At 43.3% G+C, this 25,027-nt stretch overlaps 2 protein-coding genes across 8 annotated transcripts in view; both read left to right on the top strand.

The window, feature by feature from the left end:
* U2SURP (U2 snRNP associated SURP domain containing) overlaps positions 1–7,850 on the top strand; it is a 43,602-nt gene extending 35,752 nt beyond the window's left edge. For all 7 annotated transcript variants that reach the window (XM_064666384.1, XM_064666383.1, XM_064666386.1 and 4 more), the window contains 4 exons: positions 2,996–3,106; positions 5,092–5,210; positions 5,980–6,156; positions 7,336–7,850. In XM_064666384.1, coding sequence (XP_064522454.1) covers positions 2,996–3,106; positions 5,092–5,210; positions 5,980–6,156; positions 7,336–7,474 — 546 coding nt within the window. In that variant the 3' untranslated portion in view covers positions 7,475–7,850. The remainder of the gene's footprint in view (positions 1–2,995; positions 3,107–5,091; positions 5,211–5,979; positions 6,157–7,335) is intronic.
* An 11,562-nt stretch (positions 7,851–19,412) lies between these two features.
* Positions 19,413–22,796, top strand: CHST2 (carbohydrate sulfotransferase 2). The gene has a single exon (XM_064666406.1). The coding sequence runs from the start codon at positions 19,654–19,656 to the stop codon at positions 20,947–20,949; it is 1,296 nt and encodes a 431-aa protein (XP_064522476.1). The 5' UTR covers positions 19,413–19,653; the 3' UTR covers positions 20,950–22,796.
* Positions 22,797–25,027: the final 2,231 nt, after the last annotated feature.

Below are 25,027 nucleotides of genomic sequence, written 5' to 3'. Positions count from 1 at the left end.
TCTGGCCAGGGTACAATGAACAGTGAAATAGTGAAAGGAGGTAACCAAGTGTCTAAGTTCATATAGTAGTTCTGGGTGCAGTTCTTTAGAGAATTCTGTAGATTTTGGGACCTAAGTAATTCCTTTTAAACCATAGTCACAGTGGTGATGTGTTAAGCGAAAATAACAAAAGGCTCTATACATGAAGGTGTAGGATGAGCTGATCTATTTGACAGCTCACCTCTGGGTGAGGGAACATCCTGATCCTGTGAACTCTGGCACTTGCTCATTCTTCCCCTGACCCAATACATCTCACTACTGGAGGGAAGATTGAAGCCAGGGGTAAGGGTGGGCTTCTGCTGGGATAGTGAATTGATCTGGTCTATGGAAAACTGCAGCTGCTGCAAGGGCAGGGTAGAAGGGAAACCCTGAGCTTGGAGTGCAGTAATAGAGAAGGAAGGTGAAAGAACCTGACCTTTCTTTAGTGAGCTGTTGATACCATCTCAGCATTTTGGAACACTCAGTCACCTTTTCCAGGGGATGTGCTCGAGCTGATTTCCTGTGCCCACAGCATCTTTCTGAAAGGAGTCAGTTTACAGTTTAAAGGGAGATACAGCGAGTGTGTGGAGGAGAGATCCATTGATGGTGGGTCTGTAACAGACCACAGCTGTCTCAGGAAACCATATGATCTCACCATAGTTGGAGTCTGGGGAGGTGCTGAGTGAGTACTTACTGTAGTATAGGCTTTTCCTATGTTCTCTCTTCCTCTGTGCACCTGCCAATGACCACCTTCAGCCTGCCCCCTCCACCCACAGTGACTGGAGAAGTTACATGCAAATAGTTCCTTTTGCCATTCAGAATGTCATGCCAGCAGCGGGTTGTGTGCTGTGCATGGCAGCATTTTTTTGTGTCCACTTTAGCTTATTAAATCAAATAAAGCCTCTTGTTTGGACACCTCGTTTATTTTCATCTCAGGTTAGTTTTGCCTATAGACTTAGGCTTCCTTGCTTTCAAAATATGGTTAAACAGTGTCACAGCTTTGTTGGCTAAATATGTAAAGGAATAAAATCTTATAAGGATAGGTTTTTGGTGGGCTTTTGCTGGTTTGGTTTTTTTGTTGGTTTTGTGTTTTAAATTATCTGGGTGATTTACTTGGGAAAACAAAGTTCAAGTGCTATGGGCATGTTCATACCACGACAGCCCAAGAGGCTTTCTGGATCAGCTGAGCCTCCTCTGTGCTCCTGTTCAGTACTGATGACCTTGGAGTGTACATGGTGGTAGGGAATGCAATCCTCACTTCTTACCAGAACAGGGGGTACATGGGGACACTGAGTAGATGGTTCCAAAAGGTTTTCCTGCCTTTGAAATTTGTGAATTTGCAGGGGACAAGAAGAAAAAATGCCTTTATGGAAGGTGGTATGTGACAAATGGTGGTGTCAGTTTTCCGTTGGCTGCTGACAATTTATTTGGCTGAATTGTAAGGAAAAATGCTCAAGGGCAGGTAGAGCCTGCTCTGGGAGGGAGGGAAGGAAGCAGAACAGTTGACAGAAATTTACTGTGGTATCAGATAACAGTGGTGGTGGGTTTTTGTCTTTAGTTTTTTCCCCCAAAATGAGTGGCTCCATTATATTTCAGACTAAAATGAAAAAGGTGTTTCTGGCATAAGCTCTGTAGCTGAAGGGGAAGGGGATCTTGCTCAAAATAGTGTTATCCTTGCTTGGGTTTTATGCTTCTTAACATATTTGTTCCTGTGATTAGTTTGTTTTTTGTGATACCTTTCTGTCAGTAATTGGAAGGGCTGATTGGAATATATGGTATCCAGTCTGGCCTGCTATTTTTGAGAGGGAAGAAAAAACCTTTGGGGTTTGATTTTGTGCTTACTTCATATTAGGAAATAGAGAATAAGATCCTTTCAGATAATCAAAATGGACACAATTGCAAAGTCTTTTCCTTTGTGTGTTTTCAATGTGGAAAAATTAAATGTTTCTAAAAAGAAACCAATTCTGTGTGTTCACTAAAAATAAAACCTTGAGCACTGGAAAAATCTACTCATATATAACTCTGCAGGTCAGTATTGAAACAGAAAATGCAAAAGGGTCAGAGCATAAACATTTGGAAGAGGGCTGACAAATACAACCTGACTTATTACCAAGTTTCTCCCCATCCACCCCCAAAAGAGACAACTTCTCCAAAAAAATTGAAGGATTGTTTGTACAAGGATATGTCACTAGGAATGAAGGATTGACAAGAGATGTGAGTGAAGTTTCATGATATGAATCAACTTGGAGAAAGGTTTTAGTGCATCCAGACCAAAAAAAACAAAACCAAAAAACCCAAAAAAACCCCTGAAAACAACACAGGGAAAAATTCTGACATTTACTTAACTTTGTGACTCTGCTGGGATACTACAGTAAATTTAGTGTTACATTTAGCAGCACTTGTGAACTGAATTTTGTTGCTAGCTTGACAGCACATGAAAGAGTACTATGTTAGTAAAAATCAGTTCTTTCAAATCAGCCACTCTGTGCAAATAGCCCTGAAGAGATGCGTTTGTTTTATGTCCTAATTATGTCAGTCATTTGATTTTAATATTTAGGGTTAAATGGAAAAAAAGACAATTTCTGAAGGGAACCTTGGAGTAGACAAGAGAAGTTGAAAGAATTCATTGACACCTGCAGGAAATGATTTCATTTTGAAAGCAAAAAACCAGATAATGACCAAAGAAATACAAGGGTGCAGTGTTCTAACGGTGGGGACAGAATGTAGTAGAATAACAAAAAAAAATCCCTCTATTTTTAGTTCTTTCCACGTCTGTGAACAACTGCAGGTGCCTGCGGATAAGTGTGGGGTTTTGTTACTTTGATCCAGTTCAAATACATTTAGTATCTCTGTGCACAAGCTTGTATAGAAAGAATGAAGAACACAGATTATAAATCATGGAAATTTCATTTTCAGCCACCTGCCTAACTGGATAATAATAAACCCAATAACCTAATGGTCAGTATTATTTTCACAGCTTAAGGTGATGAAGTTTCAGGATGAGTTAGAGTCTGGGAAAAGACCCAAGAAACCAGGCCAGAGTTTTCAGGAACAGGTTGAACACTATAGAGACAAGCTGCTCCAGAGGGTAAGAACTGTTCTTTATGTTTGGTTCTGGTTCTGTGATAGGCTTTTATTGAGTTTATCAAATGTAAGGTGGCATTAAGTATAATAACACATGGTTCTTGTAATGTACATACTACTGTAATGTTAAACTGCATGTTTAAGTCCAAGTGCTTTCTGCAGAATACATATAATCTCCCTTTTTTAATCAAAATACTGTAGTATTTCACACTGTACAGTTGGGTATCATAGAGTGCATAGAAACCTTAGAGATCACTTCTAGATCTACTGCATGAAGGAAACTCTGAGATGTGGGAAAGGAAAGGGAGAGCTGTCCATTGAAGATGTTCATCAGACTTTCCATTTTACTTTTAATAATTGATCTGTTGTGCTAAAGGCTTCTCAAGGAAGAGAAAGAATAGTATTAAGTACAGCATGTGTTTTCTGATTCTCCTGTGTCTAAGTTTCCTGGACAATTCCAGCTCATACATTCATCCAAATGTGACTGGTTCTAATAGTAGTCCTCTCTGGACTATGAAGTCACAGTGGCTTTAAAAATTATCATCATATATAAGATATCATGTGATCTCAAATCACTGAAACACAACAAAAGAACACAGAACCTCTTTGGACAGTGTGTTTAGTGAGGGAGGGTAAGGGACAATGGCTTTCACAGCCTGACAGATCAGAGATGACACAGATACCCCTGCAGTTTCTTGGAAGCTAAGTACAAATAAGCAGTTCCCACCAGGTGTTTGTCGCTTGTTATTTGCATTATTTGGGGTTCAGTATCTGACTAATTCACTAAAGCAATTTTCCATAGTACCTTGAAGAAGGAGACTTGTAAAAATTAGGCAAGCTGATCCCTGAAGGAGATGTATACCTTGGAGGTTGATATTAGCAGTTAAGACTTTAATTTTTATAAGTATTTTCCTTCTAAATGTAGTTGTATCTTAAAACTTTCGACTTCCTCAGTATTTTCTGTAAAAAAATTTTTTATACAGTAAGCACAGAATTTTTAGTTGAGACAGTAGCTTAAACAAGCAGAAATTGTAATCCTGATAAATTTTTAGATGCCTTGTGTTGAAGTAGTTCAGCCAGCTAACAATATTTCAGATTTTTAATAATTACCTCTTTCATTTTCAATTATGAAGGTAATATATAGTTAAGAAATATTTAATGATAATCATAATAGTTTTTTAAAACAGTAATAACCCTGTTGTTAAGAGAATAACTTTCTTTTGCTTTAATGCCCTAATAAAGTTAGTTTTTATAACAGTAATGTAATACTGGTTCTTCTGTGTAAAGAAAATGTGAGAGTAGATGAGTGTAGCTGTTCTGGTATTTCCTGCACTTGTGTTATTTCCTCTCCCTCTACTGTTTTCTGTTTGTTGGTTTTGTTGTTTTTTTTTTTTTTTCTTTTTCCCTCCCTCCTTTCTTTCACTTAGCTAAATCACCCCTTCTTTATCTTTTTAATGGAGTATGCAGGGAATATCTGTTTATTTTTTGCCATGGAAGGCATTTTTTTTAATGCTGATACTTAAAAACACATCTCTTGATATCTGTGTTCAGACTTGCTGATGGTTTAGGTTTATTTTTCTATAGTTAATTTTCTATTTGTGACAGATGAGGTGTACTCAGGGTATGTATTTTCTTACAAAATGGACCTATTGATACAGAGAAATGGACTTATAGTTGTTTTTGACAGCTCTAACATTTCCCTGAAATTTGTAAAATTCAGGAATGTTCATTTCCAATTAGATACTCAGATTTTCTCACACAGGGTGACTTCTTTCACGTTTTTGTTAGTGTTTGTGTTCCAGTGAATGTTTGTGCTGTGTCCAAAGCAGGAGGAAAGGTTGGAAGAGCAGGGATGGTGTGACCATTAGTTCAGGTCATGTGCTGTGTTCCCTCAGTGCTCAGTGTTTTTGTGCTGTTTGTGATCAGCTTGGTTGCCCTTAATAATGAGTCACACCTCATCTGAAATCATGATTGCTTCTAATAATTTAGGAAAAAGAAAAAGAGATGGAAAGAGAACGGGACAGAGACAAAAAGGACAAGGAAAAGTCTGAGACCAGGTCCAAGGATAAGAAGGAAAAGGAGGAATGTACACCCACACGAAAAGAGAGGTATGGCTTTCCTTGGAATAAAATGGATGAGAGGAAAAACCTCATAGTGTCTTTGTATGCAATGGCACCCTTGACATTACATTGTATCATGTGTCTTATTTTAAAAGAAAACCACAAAAGCACCCAAGCAAAACAACAAACGCACAACAACAATAAACATGCTTTGGCTATTAAAACATGCTTTAAGATTGTAAAGGAATGGTCATTTTTATGCTGCCCCAAGTGAGGTACTGTACCCCTTTGAATGGAGTCCCCTTTTGGAGGAAATGTAAAATGATGAACAGTTGAAAACAGGGTCTGTTAACTCTTGTAGCAGTGAATTGCCTGCAGTGCTTTATAAAGTCAGAAAACTGTCCTGAGGACAGACCACAAGTGAATTGTAGTGGCTTAAATGTTATTCATCTCATAGTGCAAATCCTTCTGAACAGCTGCTTTTGGGGTAGTTGATTGTACACTTTGATCATCTAATACTTGTATAGCCAAACTCTGCCAGGGTTTTAAGTGTAGATACAGTAAAAGGCTTTGCTTTTCAGGAAGCTATGACAGAATGTTTTTACACTGTAAGGTGACTCACAGGCCCTCATTTTTTTTTCCCCACAAAATCTGTTGCACGCGTTGGACTTGATTTTTTTTTTTTAATAATAAAATACCGCACTTTATTTGCATAACTGTTATAACATTACATTGGCAAAGGAAAAGCTGTAGAGAAAGGGATAAATTTTCTTAACCCCCGTTTTCCCCTGTGTGTGTGTGGACACCCTGCCCGCAGGAAGAGGCGGCACAGCACGTCCCCCAGCCCGTCCCGCAGCAGCGGCAGCCGCAGAGCCAAATCCCCGTCCCCCAAGTCGGAGCGCTCGGAGCGCTCGGAACGGTCCCACAAAGAGAGCTCCCGGTCCCGGTCATCACACAAAGACTCTCCCAGAGATGTCAGTAAAAAAGGCAAGAGGTAAGCTGGTATCTTCTCTGTTTTGGGAAGCACTCAGGTGTGTGTTGGGTGGAGTTTGTGTGTGTGTGTTTTAGCAGAGCACATTTGATACTCAAGTACTTGCTCTCATGATGGTTTTGTTTAGCTGTTTAGTGGTCATTTTGAGAGATACTGCTTTAAACCACAGCACCTTGCTGCTTTCTCAGCTTTTTATTTTCAAAGGACAAGTCTTCTGTAGCCCTTCTAAAATTTCTGTACTCCTACTGTAAAACCACTTACATTACAGTGAGCATGCAGTCTTTTACACTGAGGAGCTTACATGAAGCTCCTCTCTCCCCTAGTTTGTTTTTTAAGGGGAAAAAAGTCTAGATTAGATACTTCTTACGGGGTTTCAGAACTAGGTATTTCCTAATCTCCAAACTGCCACAAATATTTGTCTCTAGTTAATGTTAAACTTGAGGTGAAATTTTACTGATGTATCAATGCTGCTGTAACCTGAAACTTGAAAGTTCAGCTTCCACTTGTTTTAGAGGTGTAGAATATCTTATTGATATAAAATTCCTCAGTCGTGCTGAGGAAAATACCTTTGCTATTGAGAAAATCATAGTACATATTGACAGTAATCAGATTCTTGTGCTTATATAAGTAAGGAATTCAAATAGAAGTAGAAAAGCATTGGAGGTTTTTCATTAGAGTTAATACAATGGTCATTCAGTTTTGATTATATTAGATCAGTGTGTTAGGTTTGGGTTAGATGACAGTAAGTTTATCCAGTATCTATTCTTTTTCTATGGGGTAACATCACAAACTGAATGTGTTTGATGAGAATCAAAAGTATTTAACTTTCCACACAATTCAACATAATTTTTCATTTCTATATGGACATAGGCTGCCATTATTACAAGAGCCAAGGTAGTTGAGGCATGTGTGGAAAGTTGGGAATTCCTGATGTGGGTTTAAAGGCACGAATTGGTGTTATTTTTCTTGTGGATTCTAAGCACTGTTAAGCTCAAAATACTCTAAAAACTTAAAAGGCAAAGATTGCCTTTTTCTCAAAAACAAAATATCATTCTATTACTTTCCCTTACTAGGGAAAAATATTTTCTACCTTGTTTGGCTCAATAAGTGAATGCCAAATAACTGCAGAAGAAGATGCTGTTCTCAATTAGTGTTTGACATAAAACCTTATTTTTTTTGCAGGTCACCATCTGGCTCCAGGACACCCAAAAGATCGAGAAGATCACGATCCAGATCCCCTAAAAAGTCAGGGAAAAAATCCAGGTCTCAGTCCCGTTCTCCTCACAGATCTCACAAGAAGTCAAAGAAAAGCAAACACTGACAATGTTAATATTTTTTATGATGCTGTCACTTACTGGAAATGCGGTTTTGTTTTTGTGCCTGAACAGTCTGTTAAAAAACAAAAAAGCATTCCTGATTATTTTTTTTTTGTGAATGCACGTGTATACTCATGAGTATCGGCATCTGTAGACCTGTCATTGTTTTATATTGTACAAATATCTTCATTGTGACTATTTCCCAAAAGAAACATTTTTGTGTTTAGAAGTTTCATCAGAAATGTGTGTAACTGATCTGCTGGCAGTAGTGATATTTTGTTTTAGAATGTTGTGACATAGCAGAAATAACTCAAATGTTCCCCTTTTTGTAGCTTTGACAATACGAATTAGATTTCAAATAAAATCTGAACAGAAAATGAAGATGTTGTTTTCTTGCCCCACTGGTGATACAGATCTCTAAGGGAATGCAGAGTTTGTTTGGAAGTACCGTGTATTTCAGACAGACTATGGTGCTTGGACCTTTGAGTGTAGTGCAGTTCCTGTTTTCACTAGTTTGACTATCCAGATAAAAGCACCTTCTGAATCCAGTGGATGGGTTTTCTCTCCTGCTGTGAGATTGTATTCTAAGAGCAGTTGAACAGTCTGGTACTTACTCTGATAAGCTTTACAAGTAAATCTTTGCTTCCTATTTCTCTGTTTTAATTGCAGGGAGTATTTGTAACACCAGAGTAATGTTCTGTTCGTTTTTCACAAAGGGCCTCTGCAGAGACACCTCCCATGGCTGTGCATGTACAGCACATACACCACGGCTCAGGAACAGGCCTAGTTCATGGCACCCATGGGGAACACTGAAAGGACAGCAACCCTGAGGCTCTCTGACTTCCTAGGTATAGATACAATAATTGCAACCTACAGGACACTCTTGTTTGCTGAAACTGATTTTTACTCCAAAAGGACAGCTTTTACATAATTTTATTGAATTTATTCCTCTGTTTTGGAAATTCTTCAAAATAGGATAAATTAATTTTTTATTACATATTTATTAATCTTTTAAATCAAGAGGCTGTTTAACTTTTTTTCTTTTCATGAGAAAGGCTTTCCCTTCTCCAAACCTGTTGTGTGTGTTAGGCATTGATGTGGCTTTAAATTACTCCACCCTGGTCTCTTGCCATGCAACCTTTCCGTGGGTGGGAGAGGGATGAGGAACGGGGAGGGTTCAGTGTTTATATGTGGAGGTGTGGGGATATTGTAATAAAAACATAAAATTAAAGGGATCTGGCCTCTCGTGAACTGTTTGTAAAAGCAGAAGCTGTGCTTCACTGCAGGCACAGAGTGCTGGATGAGGGCCTGCTCTTACACTGGGGTGTCCATGGGCTTTACACAGAGATTTGTAAATGTGCTGGGGAAAATCCTGCCTTGTACTTGTATATAACTTCATTGCAGCACTTTCAGAAGCAGGATCTGAAAGGTCTCTGGGAAAAAAGAAATATATATTTTCTCTGGTTTTTTTTCTGATGGGAGACATAAGATTATATAAATTGTTGCAAATGTGAGAATTAAGTGAGACTTCTCTTTGCTAATGAGAACCTTGAGATGATCTGGAGCACTGAAAATGTGGAGAATGCATGTGTACTGTGAAGACTTTCATAGAATGGGTATTGAATAGATGCACTGATAATGAGAAATTAATACTCCTTTTATTGGTTTGTATTGCATTATAAAGACTGTTTCAGAAATATGCAGAGTTTATTTTTTATATTTTTCTTTCTCCTGTAACATAAGGTGTTTCAGATGCACAGATTTTGGTAACTAAACTGTTGGAAACAGATTTTTTTTTCCTAAATTCTGTGTATTTGCACCTGGCACAGACTAGATGAGGCTTTCTGGAGCAAAACGTAGGTACTAAAATCAGTTGGGAACAGGGAGAATCCTGGCTGCAGTGGGAAGTCAATCACTTCAGATCCAATTAAGTTCTTTATTACTTTCATCTTGTAGCTGTTTATAAGTGGAGGAGTGATAAATGTCAATGTTCTGGGTCAAGTGAGACTAAAGATGGTTTGCCACAGGAATATTCTATCTGTAGAATCAATTGTATATTTCATTTAATAGCTAAAAACCCTCAGGGTAGAAAATCACTTAGCATTTCAGGTACTTTTCAATAATTAATTTTTATTTCAGCTTTTATAAAATTCTCATCAGTGATTATAAAAGACTTAAGCCAAGTAGCAAGAGAGCTAAAGGAGCACACCCAATAGATTTTATTTGGTAATCACTTTATTATGCAAGACCTTTTTTCAGTATCTATTTTCTAAATACTATTCTCGTACCTCTTGTTCTTTGCTTCATATCCTGGGCTCTAGAACAGCTGTTTCTTCACCTAATAGTCTCTTAAGAGCAATTAAGAATCTGTATCCTTAGCTGGATGCCTGGTTTTTTGTCCTGTAGAAAAGAGCATCTTTTGATCCTCCTTACTCTGTTGGTTTCTTCCTTGCTTTTATAGTTTTGTTTATAGCTTGGCTTTTCCGCAAAGAAGAGCGTGAAGGAGACAGCATCTGGTAACAAATATTTTGTAAAATATGCAAGTTAATACTGAAGACTTAAAATTAGGCTGCTTGTGCAATTTATTTTTCTTTAGGTCATGTTGCAGTGACAAGCTACAGTCACAGTATGCCATTACTATGTGACTTGTGTTCCTGCAGCCTTTTGGGGTGAAATGGTGAGCAGGGTAATGTAAATACTGATCCTGGGATTCAGGAAGTAGCATTCAGATGAATCCTTGTGAAATAAAGTTCTGACCTGGGGAGTTGTGGTCCCAGTGGTTTCTATGGTTGTAGAGGAAGAGAGCCCATTATGCTGTGAGACCCCTCAGTCTGTGAGCGTCCAGCCCTTTGCTTTGGGAAGGGGAGGAGGCCTGAGTGGGTAACAGGCTTCTCTGTCCTCTCCTGCCCTATGGATGATAGGAGAGGTAAATATTGATGCTTTAGTGTTTAGGTTTAGCCAAAGCAGAGGAAGTAAGTTGCTACAGCTGAGTTCTGGTGCGGCTGAGAACCCCCTGCCACCTGAAAGGCCCATCTTGGAGTGGGGTCACCTTGGAAAAGGGAATATCCATGGTGTGTTCCCAGACATGTGTCTGACATGTTTTGGTGAAGCCTATTCCACACTCCAGGACATCCCGATGTTTGTGGAAAGGCCTTCTTGGCCCGTGGTTACAGGTACTCTCTTCTGAGCTGAGAGTGTGTCCATAAGGCTTGCTCGGGCTCGGCCCTGACTGTGGGCCCTGTCCCAGTGCAGAAAAGCTGCTTGGGGCATAGAGTCTCCTTCCAACAATTAAAAGTATTTCCTCACCAGTGTTACAGAAGTGTTTGTAGTTGAACTGCCTTTTTTAAACTCTGACTTCCTTTGACTTCTGTGCACACCAGCTGCATATATTTTTTGTGCTATTTGAGGAAGAGTTGGTTTCTGAAGGTCAGTGTCAGGCTATTGTTTGGGCACTAGGCACGTGCAATGTGGTCTCCCCCCACCTCCTCTTTGCAGGCTTTGAGGTGTGAGAATCAACCACTTGGGAGCAATGGTAACAGAATATGTTTTCCAAAGCATCTATTTAGACTAGCAATGATTGCTAATGTGAGTTCACCTGTCCCAGTGACATGAGAGCGACAAGTTTATGTAACATGACTTAAAAGGCAGGATCTTGTGATGACAAAAGCAAGATCAGCCAAAAATGGCAAATCTGTTCTGACCATCTTTGACCACTTCAGGCAGGTTGCTTGTGGGGTTTTCCTCCACAGGCAGGTACAGTGCTTTAGTGGAATTAATGCTTTTAATAAATAAAAATTAGAAGCATGGCTGTATTGCTGCAGATGGATTAGGGTCTGAACTTGGTATCTAATTTTTAGACAGGTGGCTTGCTTGCTTTCATACAGCTGTGTGAGGAGTTTGGGGAGGGACATTTCCCAGCCATTGTGGGTCTACACTGAACACTTAACGTAAATTCTCTACAGCTGAGACAGCAGCAGTGGGATAACCTAGATGAGAATTCTACAGTTATCCTCTCTTAAAATCAACTGCTCAGCATTATGAGAATTATCAAATTACAAACCTAATATTGACAGTCAAACCCTGCAAATTGTATCAGAGTTTACTTTTCTGAATAAGGCTGTTGAATTCATGTATTTTATGAAAGAAGCTCATAATAGTATTTTAAAATTTCTTTTTGTTCTCATTGCTGCATGAGCTGTTGCAAGACTTTCAATTCTTTGCTGGTTCATGCCGCTGCTGTAGCTGCTGCTCCTCAGTTCAACCACTCTGGTAAGAATCATAACTAAAATGCTAATTTAATTTTGTCCAAATCTCTTTCCCATGTAGGATGCAGAAGTCATAAACAATTGCATAGTATTTTTTCCTCCACCTGCTTCTGTCAGCACAGTCAGTTTTCATGGGTAAGCCTCTGCCATTTGTCACTTCTGATGTCTAATCTTGTGCTGTGATGTTCTATGTATAACTCTGTCATAAGCTGTAAAGTTTTCTGTTTGTGGTTATTTAGAGGGGAAATGGTAGTTTCACATGACCTTTTTTGTCTTACTTGCTTTTGGGTTTGTATTCTATGCAGAAATTTTTCCAAATGACACGGCGACAATAAAATTGTCAGTTTGCTGATATCCAGAAATGGTTTTATTTTTATCCTGGAAGAGAGTGATGTTTGTGCCTGTTACGCACGAGCAGTTTCTTGGCCTCATCTGCTCCTCTGCTGGTTGATGCTGGTTCTGCCTGTGCTGTTGAACTGTAGTGGCTGCCGCTGTTCCTCTGTCAACAGTGACCTCTGTGCTCCTCAAACTCATTAATGAGGCATGGGCTGCTCACTGTGTTGTTGTCTGTATAATTCTCTCTTGAACCAAGAAAACTCCCACTCGAAACTGCTGCTCAGATTCAGAGAGGATGAGCAGTTTTCCAGTACTCACAGTGGTTTGTGGGAACTGCAGGTGAAGGGAACAGAGCCCATGTCATGCTGTAGTGGGAAGTTGTTGCTGTGCCTGAGCCAGTGTTGCACCTTGGTGCTTATGTGTGGTGCAGGTCCTGTTCCTGCCTTCCCTGTGCCTCTTGCTCTCTTACTTTTCTGTCCTTTCTGCTACCTTGTTTGACAGCTTTCCTCTTGGAAAGGTAGGGCAGGCACAGGGTGGGCAGGTCTGTGGGATGAAGTGCATGGGAGGCAGGACATGTGGTAGTGGGACCATCTCATGGCAGCAGTGAGCTGTTACCCCAGCTGTGCCTCTCTCCTCTCCTTTTCTCCAACTTGAACCCGTCAGTCAAAGTTGAAAGGAGCAAGTGCCTCCAAGATAATTTAGGTTCTGCAAGATCTGTGAAAGCCAAAAAAGAGGGAAGAGACCTCAGATGCCCCCACAAGATGGGAAAGGCTGATGTTGTTAGAGGCCAGAGTATTCCTTTGGGATAGATTACAAGTCCCAGACACTAACAATCTCTACTTGGAGCTCAGAGTTCAGGAACATGGTATGTTGTGACCTTGCTCTATTTTTACTTTTGTGTGGACTGGGGAACTTCTGTAGCTGTTTCCCTTAACTACAGACCACCAGTTTTACTCTTCAAGACCTTGTTAATAGGTTGCCTGCAGGCAAGTGTGGAACCTGTTTTCTGATTCTGCTTCTTGGGCTCTTGAGGCTGGACGTGGGTCTGAGACTTGGGTCATTAGAGCTTGTGCATGGTAACTGTGCCTGTGGAGAGGTGAGCACAGAGACAGGGTAAGTGTATGGTCTGTGTAAAGCTCTCAGAATCTTCCATGGAGAGACTTAACCTAGCAGAATAGCTTAATTCTCTGTGACAAACTGTTCTTGTTATAAAATTTAGCTGACATGGGAAGAGGAGGGTGAAATTCATGCATGCAGTTTGGATTTATGGAAGATGGATCAGCTTGTGCTCAGGATTGAACTTCAGGATCATTACCAGCAATCAGAATCATCACCAAAGTCATCACTGAGAGTTGAAACCAGTTTTCATCTTTTTTTAGCCATGCTAAAAACCACTTCTGATGTTTCAGTAATGATTTAGCCAGACATTTTCACCTGCTAATACTGCCAGAGCAAACACTGCACTGTTGCAAACAGAAACTCAGGAGGCTGGAGATGAATCTTCTCAACTTATTATTGTATAGAGGTTTTCATTACAGCTGATACTGGTCATTTTCATCATAAAATCTGCATCTCTTGGGTTGCTGGTGATTTATTTTTTTCCTGGCATTTTAGGTTGTCTTCCCTGGGCTATGGGAAAAGAACCGTCTGCTGATTAACTGGATGGAGAACATTGCCTTGGGCAAACTCTGTAAAAGAATTGGCTGTAAAATTTAAGATGTGAGGCTGGGATTGAATTCTGTCCGTTGTGTGAACAGAGGGGCTGTGGATTCTCATCCTCTGTTTTTGCAGAGGGTAATTAGATAACTGAAAAAAAGAGAAGAATTTGCAGTAAAGCCTGATTTCTAGGCAGTTCTGTTTCACTGGGGAAGCTCATCTTTCATGCCAGCCTGCAGGAAGGTTTCACTGTGGTATGGAGTAGAAATTTAATAATGTTAGAGACAGGGAGTCCCCATTTCTCGAATCCTGAGGATTTTTAAGAGTTAATAGTGAATGATTTATGTTACTCTGTGAGTACTCTGAGAGATGCAATGCATTAATTTCAAGAAGTTTCCTAGACAGTCATTTGTAGCACACTGCCTGTTAGTTATGAGAGAAACTGAATTCTCACTCTTTTGTCCAAAGCTCTGTCTGAATTTTTAGACAAGGATTGGCGTCTCTCTCCCTGGGATTTAAATTTGTCCAATCTGTAGTCAAATAAGGGTCGGCTATTTTGCTCCATCATCTGAATGCTCAGATCCAGGGCTGCCTGCTGTCCTTGGGGAGGCAGGAGGTGAGTGAGGCCCCCAGGACCCTGCTGTGCAGCAGGAGGTGTGGGGGGACAGCAGTACCAGGCAGAGCCCCCCGCACAGGGATGTTATCCAGGGACAGGGATGTTATCCAGGGACAGGGCTGCACTGAGCAGCTGAGGGGATGTTCCTGGGCACCCCAAACACGGGGGTGGAGTGTGCCAGGACAGTCATCAACCAGGGCCCACGGGTTTGGCTGTAGGGAGTTCAGAGATGCCCTGATGTGCGGGGCTGAGGTAGCTCTTATGTGTGACCCGCTAAAGGTTTTGGAAGCCTTTGGTGTGAAACAGTGTATTGCCTGTTGTTTTAAAGGTACATGGTTATAAAATCTCTTAATTTCCTTTAGAACTTAAACAACAGTTACACAACAGCTAAAAAAAAAGATTTCTAATTTTAATAAAAGTCAAATAGAGACTGATCTACACTGCAGTGTCCCCAGGACATTTACAAAGTTCTGGAATTCCTTCAGCTGCACAAACAAGAATTTATAAATATTTTTTGAAATTAAGTTTATTGAAAATGTCACCTGTGCAGCTGGAAGTGAATATAAAAGAGAGACTGCATGGGGGGCATGGGGATGGGTAGGGGAGTTGCTGCAGGTAGGTTGTCCACTTGGCTTTGTATTTCTAGTTTATGATTAGCTGCTTTGATTTTGGTCCCTGCCAGCTGCTCCTGCACAGCAGAAGGACAGTGGCACAGTTCAGAAGGAACATCCAAAAGGAAATGGATCCTTTAGAAGGCAGATTGCTGCACCCATGGCTTAATCAAATGGCTGCTGAAGGATTCAACATCACTAGAAAAAAGTGTGTTCTGAGGGAAATCAGGTGCCACTGCTGCAAAACATGTTGAATACGCTGTTAGACTTCATGCACAGCACTAAAAGGAAGGGTGCAAAATATAAACATCTGCAATCCCAAATGCTACTCTGCAGGTTCTTACCCACCTCTAGTGGTGATACTGAAATACAGTCTTAAGGAAACTCACCAGTTTCCCAAATTTGGAGAACTACTCAATTTTATATAAATTTTGTTCATATTTTGTGGTCTATAACTTTTGCTTTAGTTTTAAGAATGTCACTTTTGTGCAGTGTTTGAGGAATTCAGCATCTATATTTATCCTGAACAGATTAGGCTAGATACAGGAGTATTTAATCAGCACCCAGAACTTATCTCACACTAGGTATATAACAGCATAATTCTCCATCTTTCATCCAAACCCAATTTGTTTTAAAAGATAAAGTCTTGCTGAAGTTTGACTTCAGGAAAAACCCATTCCACCCCTGTGAGCAGGAGACAGGCAAGTCTTAAAGCATGAAAAAAAAATCAAGTCAGGGAGTGTTCCAGTAAGGATGAAATCTCTTTCAGCCCCATCACTTAAATGAAGGGATGTTGTGGGGGGAATCTTGGAGAATTCTGACTGAGGCAGTATCACTTTTAGGGGGGAAGAAATTCAAGTAGTCAGGATTTGGGTTGCCTAAATATTACATGTAAAATTCATAAATATAGTTACTAAATATAAAATATTAAACAGTAACATAAAATATTTAAGCATTAGATGAAAAAAATATTTCTTTCCCCTCATATTTTAAATCGGAGAGTTTTTATTGCAGTTACTTACCCCTCACTTTATACATTGCTGGCTGCAGAGTCTGAGGTAAACACAGACACCTTACTTATATCTGAGGTCTGTAGTGTGGAACTGCCTGCACTGGAAAAAGTGCATTCTTTTCTGCTCTATCAAGGGAAACTAGATGTAATGTTCACAAACTGAAGCTGATCTAGAAGTAAGTGTTGGGGTCTTGAATTTTATTTTTTTAATCGTGAATTTTACTTCTCGCAGAAAGGAAACTTTTTATTATTTGACATAGGTGATCTAGTGTAGAAATTAATAAGCCTAAAATAGATTGACATGAAGTAAAATAGAGGATGGAAAAAGCGCACCGAAGTGTCTGAATAATTTTGTGAAGGGCTATATCTGTTCAACTGCAGACTGTTCCTCTTTCACACACTTTCCATGCCTCTTACCACTTAAGTTTTTATTCTTTTGGGTTCCTTTGCCCTATATATTTTTAATACTTTGCAACAGATGTGTAGATGATTAAAAAAAGTTGTGAATTCGATGTTGGCTGTATAAATATTTTCCATATAAACTTATTCAATATTCATGATATTGAGTTACTTAAAGTGATAACTTGACTACGAGGACTGAAACTTCTGGGAGGACCAAATACAGCAGCTGCACTGAACCTGATGGATTGCAGTCGTGTTCTGCATGGGTATTTGAATCCACCTGCACAGCATAAATACAGACATAGCTCCAGTTTTGAAAAATAAGATTCTATTTTGCAGCGGGTAGGTCAAATTAAAGAGCTTCTTGGACCCGAGTTTTCCCAGTAAAGGTGGAGCAGTCTGATGAAGGCAGCGCTGCTGTCAGTACTCGTGCACTCACTGATTCAGAAATGTTACCATTGCATAACAGCAGGGAAGGTGCAGAATCCAGTCACAGCTCTTAATGTTTGGGTTTACTGACTAGTTTTACCATTTCAAATGTTATACCTGCAATTCGTGTTTGCTTATCTTTATTTGTTACTTGCTAAATTTTAAATGGTGTAAGAACTGGAGCTGGCATTCTGGGTTTTTTCAGGAAATTTTGTCTCTCTCTTCAACCAAGTTAAATGGAAAGGAGAGATTAATTTGAACTTCATGGTATTTTAATGAATTTTCACTGCTATGAATTGGCTTTGCTCCCTGTAGTCTCTGTCCTTTATTGCATTAGTGCTGCAGTGCAATATTGGCGGGAGATATTGCTTTATGAACTACAGTGTCTCGGTACTGCTGTTGTTATTCATCATCTAATATAGACTAATCGATGCTATTACAGGCCATTCCAAAGTGAAAAATAAACATTTCTGCTTTAGCTGGGTGATGGTCACTTCATCTGTAGTGAGCATGGAAAGCCAAATAAATATTTGATGTGTACCTTTGTAAAAAGGATATAAGCAGTCTTCTTGTTATATGTGAAGAACTCATGGATTAGAACTAAAGAATAAAACAACTGCAAGAATTTTATGTGACAAGATGCTTCAGAGGTTTATCCTTTTTCATTATATACTATGCTTCAAAAGTTACAACTCAATTTTTTTAAGCTCATCAGGTTTAAAGGCATTTATTTTGCCAACTAGATACAAATAATTTTTACAGAATGTGGCTTTGAAGGCTTCCGCTGGAGCGCTGTAGATAAAAAAATGGCTTCCCCTTCCCCTCACTGTTTGATGAAATAGAGACTTTTCCTCCAATATTTAGTTGTTGTTTAAATTCTGCCGTTAACAAGTTATTTCTACATGAAAAGTCGCAGTGACATTTTAATACTGCCACCAGCGTTACTGGCAGCTTGTGAAACGGTTCTCCTGACTTGTCCCGCGTGGATTGATCGCTGCATCCCAGGGGGGACAGCAGGGTGTGGGTGGCAGTTACCCTTTACTTTGGGGCTCAAAGGGGCCTACAAGCTTTTCCAGAGACAGCTTGGCTGTTTATGTCCCTGTAGAAAATGTGGGAGAAGTGTAGACATTGTTTTGGTTAGGGATATGAAGACTGCTTACACATTTAGCCTCCTTCACCCTATTGTACTGTTTTCTTGCTCTTTTTAAATAGTGTGCTACCAGACAAGACACACACCACATCAATTTGTGGTTTATCTGCTGCGTGTAAAAGTGTTTGCTGTAGTGTCGGATCTGTGCTGTTTGGAAAATAAATGTTCCAGGGAAAAGTCAGTGCTCTCCGTTGCAGAGGGATCGAAGTATGTTTAGGCCAAGGTACAGCAGCTCCAGCCTCCTGGCTGCCCTGGACTGTGGGCCTCGTACACTGTGTGCACAGCAGGAAAGGCCACACTGCTGCGACAGAAAGCAGGACAGAAGTGTCACCAAATGCTCCTGTAACTCGTGAGCACCTCTCACACTGCTCTGAGCTCTGCCGAGGAAAGGGAGGAAACCTCTGAGAAAATGCCTTGATGAAACAGTCACTGGGCATTGCCCGGAGCCCGATGGCATTGGGAAGCCTGTGCCCTGCAAGTGTCCTGTCCACAGGGGACCTGCCCCTCAGTGCCATTTTCAGGTGCGTTTTGGGGATGTGTGCTGCCTGGAGCTGCTCCACTGCTTACATTGCACTGCATACAGCGCTCTAGAGCACAGAAATCAGGAGAGAGCCCTTCCCGCTTCGATACCCGCTCTGGGGTGGGGAGTTTCGGGGTCCGCCCGGCCAGCTGCGGGCCGGGGCAGGAGCTGGGGCAGGAGCTGGGGCAGGGCCGGGGCTCTCTGGGCTCTCCCCCCGCACCCGGGGCCGCGCCGCGCTCTGCCCTGTCACCTACCCAAGGGGCCGAGGGGCTGCCCGACGACCGGGCACCTGTTATAAAAACATCGTGAAAAACTGCGGGCGGAGCAGTTTGTGCCCGAGCTCCGCCAGGAAGATCCACTTTGGGGTGGGTTTTTTTGATGTTTTTGGAGGACCCTCGAGACCGCCGAGTTTCTGCACACACCGAGCTAAGGGCCCCTCTCAGGCCTTTCGGGTTTCCCCCTCCCCTTTTATTCTTCCCGCTACCGGCGCAGCTCTGCTGTGCGGGGGTCCCCGGTGAGCGGCCTGTACCCGGGGCAGGGCTGACGGAAACCCCCGGCAGGGAACCGCTTCCAACAGCGCCCGGGCGGTGCCGGTGCTGGTCGGGCCGGGCTCTCCCTGGCGGCGGACGAGCGGAGCGGGGGCACCCCCGCGCCCCGACACTGGGCAGTGCCGCGGCTGCCCCGAGGCGCCTCCCCCTCCCCGGCCCGGCGGGGCGGTCCGTGCCCGGCGGGGCCGCGGTGCCGCCAATGGGGAGCGGGGGGCGGGTGCCGCCAGCTCGGGCCGCCCCTCCGCGGCGGCGTCACCGGCACCGGGGCTGTCCCGCCGCACGGCGGGGGCGCGGAGCAGCCCCTGCCCGCCCCTCGCTCCCGCCCGCCCTGCGCTGCGGGGCGGAGCGGAGCGCGGCGCCGCCTCGGCCCGGCGGCCGCCGTGAAGCTGCGCTGCGGCGGCGCCCGCGGCCGCTCGGCGATGGCGGCGCGGGAGAAGCGCGGGGCGGGCGGGCGGCCGCGCCGCTGCTAAGTAGGGCAGCGGCGGGGGCGGGGGCGGCGGGGCCGTCGCGGCGGCTGCGCTATGCGGGCCGGGCGCGGGGGGCCGGCCGGGACACGGCGCCGGGGGCGGCGCGCCCTGCCCGCCGCGGGCCCCGGGGCGCCGGGGCGCTGAGCAACAGTTGGCCCCGCCGCCGCCCAGCATGAAAGTGTGCCGGCGGAAGGCGCTGGCGCTGTGCCTGGGCTACGCGCTGCTGGTGCTGCTCGCCGCCCTCAACCTGCTGGAGTACAAGTGGCGGCGGGAGCCGCGGCGCTGCGGGGACACCCCGGGCGCCCCCCGCCACCAGCCGCCGCCGCCGCCCCCGCCGCCGCCGGCCGGGAGCCGCGGCCCGGCGGGTGCCCGGCGGCAGCTGGTCTATGTCTTCACCACCTGGCGCTCGGGCTCGTCCTTCTTCGGGGAGCTCTTCAACCAGAACCCCGAGGTTTTCTTCCTCTACGAGCCGGTGTGGCACGTCTGGCAGAAGCTGTACCCCGGGGACGCGGTCTCGCTGCAAGGGGCGGCCCGCGACATGCTGAGCTCCCTGTACCGCTGCGACCTCTCCGTCTTCCAGCTCTACAGCACGGGGGGCGCCGGCAAGAACCTCACCACGCTCGGCATCTTCGGGGCGGCCACCAACAAGGTCATCTGCTCCTCGCCCCTCTGCCCGGCCTACCGCAAGGAGGTGGTGGGCATGGTGGACGATCGGGTGTGCAAAAAGTGCCCCCCGCAGCGCCTCAGCCGCTTCCAAGAGGAGTGCCACAAGTACCGCACGCTGGTCATCAAGGGCGTGCGCGTGTTCGACCTGGCGGTTCTCGCCCCGCTCATGCGGGACCCGACCCTGGACCTCAAAGTCATCCATCTGGTGCGGGACCCCCGGGCCGTCGCCAGCTCCCGCATCAAGTCCCGGCACGGCCTCATCCGGGAGAGCCTGCAGGTGGTGAGGAGCCGGGACCCCCACATCCACCGCATGCCCTTCCTTGATGCTGGCCACAAGCTGGGCGGGAAGAAGGAGGGGGGGGGCGGCTCGGACTACCATGCCCTGGGTGCCATGGAAGTGATCTGCAGCAGCATGGCCAAGACCCTGCAGACTGCCCTGCACCCCCCTGACTGGCTCCAGGGCAACTACATGGCCGTGCGCTACGAGGACCTGGTGGTCGAGCCCATCAAGACCCTGCGGCAGGTGTACGGCTTCGTCAACCTGGCGGTCAGCCCAGAGATGGAGAAGTTCGCCCTCAACATGACCAGCGGCCCCGGCTACTCCTCCAAGCCCTTCGTGGTGTCGGCCAGGAACGCGACCCAGGCGCTGAGCGCCTGGAGGACTGCGCTCAGCTACCAGCAGATCAAGCAGGTCGAGGAGTACTGCCACCAGCCCATGGCCCTGCTGGGCTACGAGAGGGTCGGCAGCCCCGAGGAGGTGAAGGACCTCAGCAGAACGTTGCTCAGGAAGCCGCGGCTGTGACGGGCTGTGCCGAGCGCCCCGGGGGTGGCTGAGCCCTGCGGGCAGAGGAGCCGCTCCGGCTGCTTTGAGTGAGGGAGGGAGCCGGGAAAAGCAGCCCGGTTTCTTATTTCCTCCAAAGACTGCTGAAGGGTAACATACAGTAATGTGATGATTTCTTTTTTTTTTTTTTAATTACCCTCCCCTTTCATTGGGTTAGATGCGATTTGAAAAAAAATCAAGTGGAACTGAAAATATGTGTAAAGCCCCTTTCTCGTTCTCTAAAAGCGCCAGGCAGTTATTCTGTACCAAAATCTTGTTTATGAAGTTCTTGTGGGTTTGAAGATGGTAACAAAAACTCTTGCACAATTCCTAACCCATCTTTATCTCCCTTGGTGCAGAGGGGATGCCCTTGGAAAATATAATGCTGAAAATCAGACTTTTGTATGAAAGCAAATGTTCAGACATGATAGTAATAAAAGAAAATAATAAATGATATTCATTTTTATAATTACCTCAATTGTTTGGGAATTACAGTGTTGCTTATGTACAGCTGGAAGGGATGCTTGCTTAAAATAGCGACATGGACTTTTTAAAGGGTATGAGTGGAGGGCTGGAGTGCAACATTTGATGTGTTGAAAGACAGGGGCTGCTCTCACAAAATCAAGTAGAGATCTCACGAGTGTAGTGCAGGTTTTATGGCTGTGTAAGAGCAGGTTTCTATTTAACTATTGTCTTTTTTGTTGTATTTAAAAAGTCTTTTTAAGTGCCACTGTATTAGTGTCCTAAGAGTTTTAAAAGGTTTGCCATCACAGCAGTATTTATTTTTGTCTTGACATGTATGTCCAGGAGTCACTGTCAAACAGAAGTGGATCTACAGTGTGACAAGAAATGCAGGATTCAAAAAGACATTTGTCATATTGGAAACATTAGCATGTGTAAAAACAAAAATAAAATTATATATGTTATATATATTCTATAGTGCTAACAATACATAAGATATGTAAGATATTTCTTGACATTGATTGGTAACAGGCATAGCAGGGAAGCATAGAAAAATGCATAAAATGATTTATTTTTTCCCTTTGTCGGTGTCCAGGGGTATATTTATGTACGAAGAGGGAGGAAGCGTGCAGCTGTGTGTTCATAGCTGTAACAAAGCTTTTATGGAGCCAGCCTAGCATTTGATTTCAGAGCGCTGGTTGGAGACTCAGTGCTCGTGAATTGTCATTGCTCTATGATGGAGCCAGATGGTGGTCTGGCTCTTTCTGGGAGCTTTGCCTAGAGACTTGTCCCATTGTTAAAACTTGATGATAAAAAAAAAAAAAAAAAAGAGAGAGAGATTTTGCTACTTCTGCTTTTGTAATTTCCTGGAAAAAGTCCTGATTTATTAAAGGTTAAGTGGTGTGTTGCATATGAGAAGTGCAGACACCTCAAGTAATTTTTAATCTTGGTGGTGTTCTCTGCTGCTCTTTGAAGGCTCATTTTGCAACTTGAGATTTTTAAACAAACGTGGTTTTGCCAAACTGTTCTCTTAGGAGACTACAGACTTTTCTACAGGAAGTACATTTTACATTGCCTATTTGGGTGTTGTGCCTTCAGAAAATGTGAAGAGTATGAGTAGGAGAAAGGAAATTGATTTGTGAAAATAAATTGATATAAACAGGATGCTGATGTGGGTATGTGTGTGTATGTGTGAAAATTCTAGTGATGTGTATATATGTCTATTTCTTGTATTAGTACTCTCAGTTAAACAGCTGATAACTGGCTACTAGGCTTTCTGAGTTCTTGATGAAATTTTGGCATTAGATGTTAAACTTATCCTGAAAAGGAAACACATTTAATAAACTAGTTCAAAGATTATTGCATAAGGTTGCCTATACACTTGCTGAATGACTGCATTACACATCATCTTCCCTCAGTTCATCTTCACCATCAGTAAAATCACACAAAATCTAGCAATGGGAGATCTTTTAATTGGCCCGTTAGGATATATTCCCAAATTCCAGACAGCAGTGCTAAGAATGGGAGGGATACTTTATTTGGTGTTTAAAATATATACAAAGGTACTTGTGTTGTTGTGGATTGAGGTCTTTTGTGTTACCATTGTACGTGTTCCAGTGCGGTGCTGAGTGGATTTTGGATGTTTGGGTTTGGGTTGTATCTGTGGGTTTTTTTCGTTTCTTCAGTCGGTGTTTCCTGGGGCAGGGCTTGAAAATCTGATCTGCTTATGGAGCATGTCGCTTGCTTTTCATCCCTCCACTGCTCAGTGAAGCTGCCCCGCTACCACCGCACTGTCCTGTCTGTGCTCGGGCAGCCGCGTGTTTGGCAGCGCTGCTCCCGGCAGGAGAGCGGGTGGGAGCTGTGGAGCCCCTCTGCAGAGCAGGGAGCTGCCCAGAGCCAGTCCAGCTCCCTCGGGGATGGGACACTGCGCCGGGAGCTCGGCTCCCGCTCTCTTTAGGCGTGGAACTTTGCTGAGATTTCTAAATGGGGCTTTTTCATGATAGCATGTTACAGCATAAGCTGCTTTGATTTTGGAAGCTGAAGCACAGTCCTTTCTGTGTGCAGAATTCCTTGCTCTCTTCTGGAAAAGTTTTCGGGATGAGTAAAGTGGGCAGGAATTAACTGCCTTTGGGAGTGTGAAACAGATGAGCCCAACTGACTTAGCTTCCAAAAATCTCCTTTGGATTCTAATTATATTAAAAAGCTCATCCTGTCATTCTGCGAGAGCACTCGCTGCTCTTCTAATAATGGTGCATTGCAAGCATCTGCTTCACTTTACTGATATGAACACTGTGCCAGTAGAGTTACAACATCTGACTCTGGTCCATAATTTGAGCTCCACCTACTACATTGCAGCAAGGAATCACCCAACGTACTGTACAGTTGTACCTCAGCATTTTTTGGGTGAACAGAAGAAGTAATGCAATGCTCATTTTGTGAAAATAAAGGACAGCAATTTTGTTCAGGTAAAGCTTCAGGAGAAGTGAATGGGACCCTGCTTTTGTGGAAAATGCTAGTGGGCTAAGCCCTATGTTTCATGCTGCTGTATTAAAAAATAAGTATGTGAACAACTGGCTGTTAAAAGACCATTTTTAGTCCTTTTTTATATTCAGAAAAGAGGATTAGAGGAATTAAAAAAACAAACATAGCTGAAAAAAGTTTTAAATGTGGAAAATTATAGAAAAAATAGGATATGAGAAAGATGATGAACATGATTAAAAAAGAGCTTTTCCTTTTGTGAGAGGGACAGCTAGCTGAGGTCAGAATACTTAAATAAACTTGACTCTTATGCTTAAAAATAGTGCCTGGGTTTGCTTTCTGTCTGATTTAATAATTACAGTGTGTTTCTTCAGCTGAAGCTAATGCTTAGTGAAGAATCAATAGCATACACAAGGTACAGGGTGCACTAAGTTGCATGGGAAGTGAGACTGTTCTGAAGACTTGACACGTTGGTGTGATGGAAGAGAAAGGCCAGTGGGCAACTATGTGTTGCCTTTTGCTGTGAACAAAGCCAGAAAATTGTACTAGTATGGTAAAATGGCAAGGATCATTCAGTGCATGAAAACACAGGAAAACCCTCTGTCCTCCACTGAATCAACTAAAACACAAGATGTGTAGAAGTGTGTAAGTTGCTGCCTCTAAGCTCAGAGCTGACAATGAGAAAATCATTAGATGAAGTGTCTTTCAGTCTTTCTAACAAAAAGAGGAAATTCTTTATTTGTCTGATCACTTTGTAATTTGTCAGGTGTCAAACTTCATACCCTGACGGTGAAGAGGAACAAACCATTTTTCTCCCATTATGATTACAACTTGGATCTCTAGAGATGAAATACTGGGGATTATAATCAATCCTGAAACAAGTGTTTTTCATCCCACAGGCCACGAGAAGAGTAGTGAGATTATTCTGTATTTCCCCCTTCATTTCCAGTTGCTGTGTCCTTGAAAGTGAAAGCTGTTTAACATGAGCCCTTGCACACCACAAGAGGTGGTCTAAGAGTCGGTGTCTCAGCTTTGCTCCTGTGCCACCTGTAAATGCAGGAATGGCTGGGTCTCTTTGGAGTGGTGAGTGGCAACTGTGTCAAAGTGTGTGGGGCTGCTT

The sequence above is a fragment of the Pseudopipra pipra genome, chromosome 10 (assembly GCF_036250125.1).
Source record: "Pseudopipra pipra isolate bDixPip1 chromosome 10, bDixPip1.hap1, whole genome shotgun sequence".
Taxonomy (NCBI): domain Eukaryota; kingdom Metazoa; phylum Chordata; class Aves; order Passeriformes; family Pipridae; genus Pseudopipra; species Pseudopipra pipra.
Note: the sequence above shows the minus strand (reverse complement) of the source record. Positions and strands in the feature narration are given on the sequence as shown.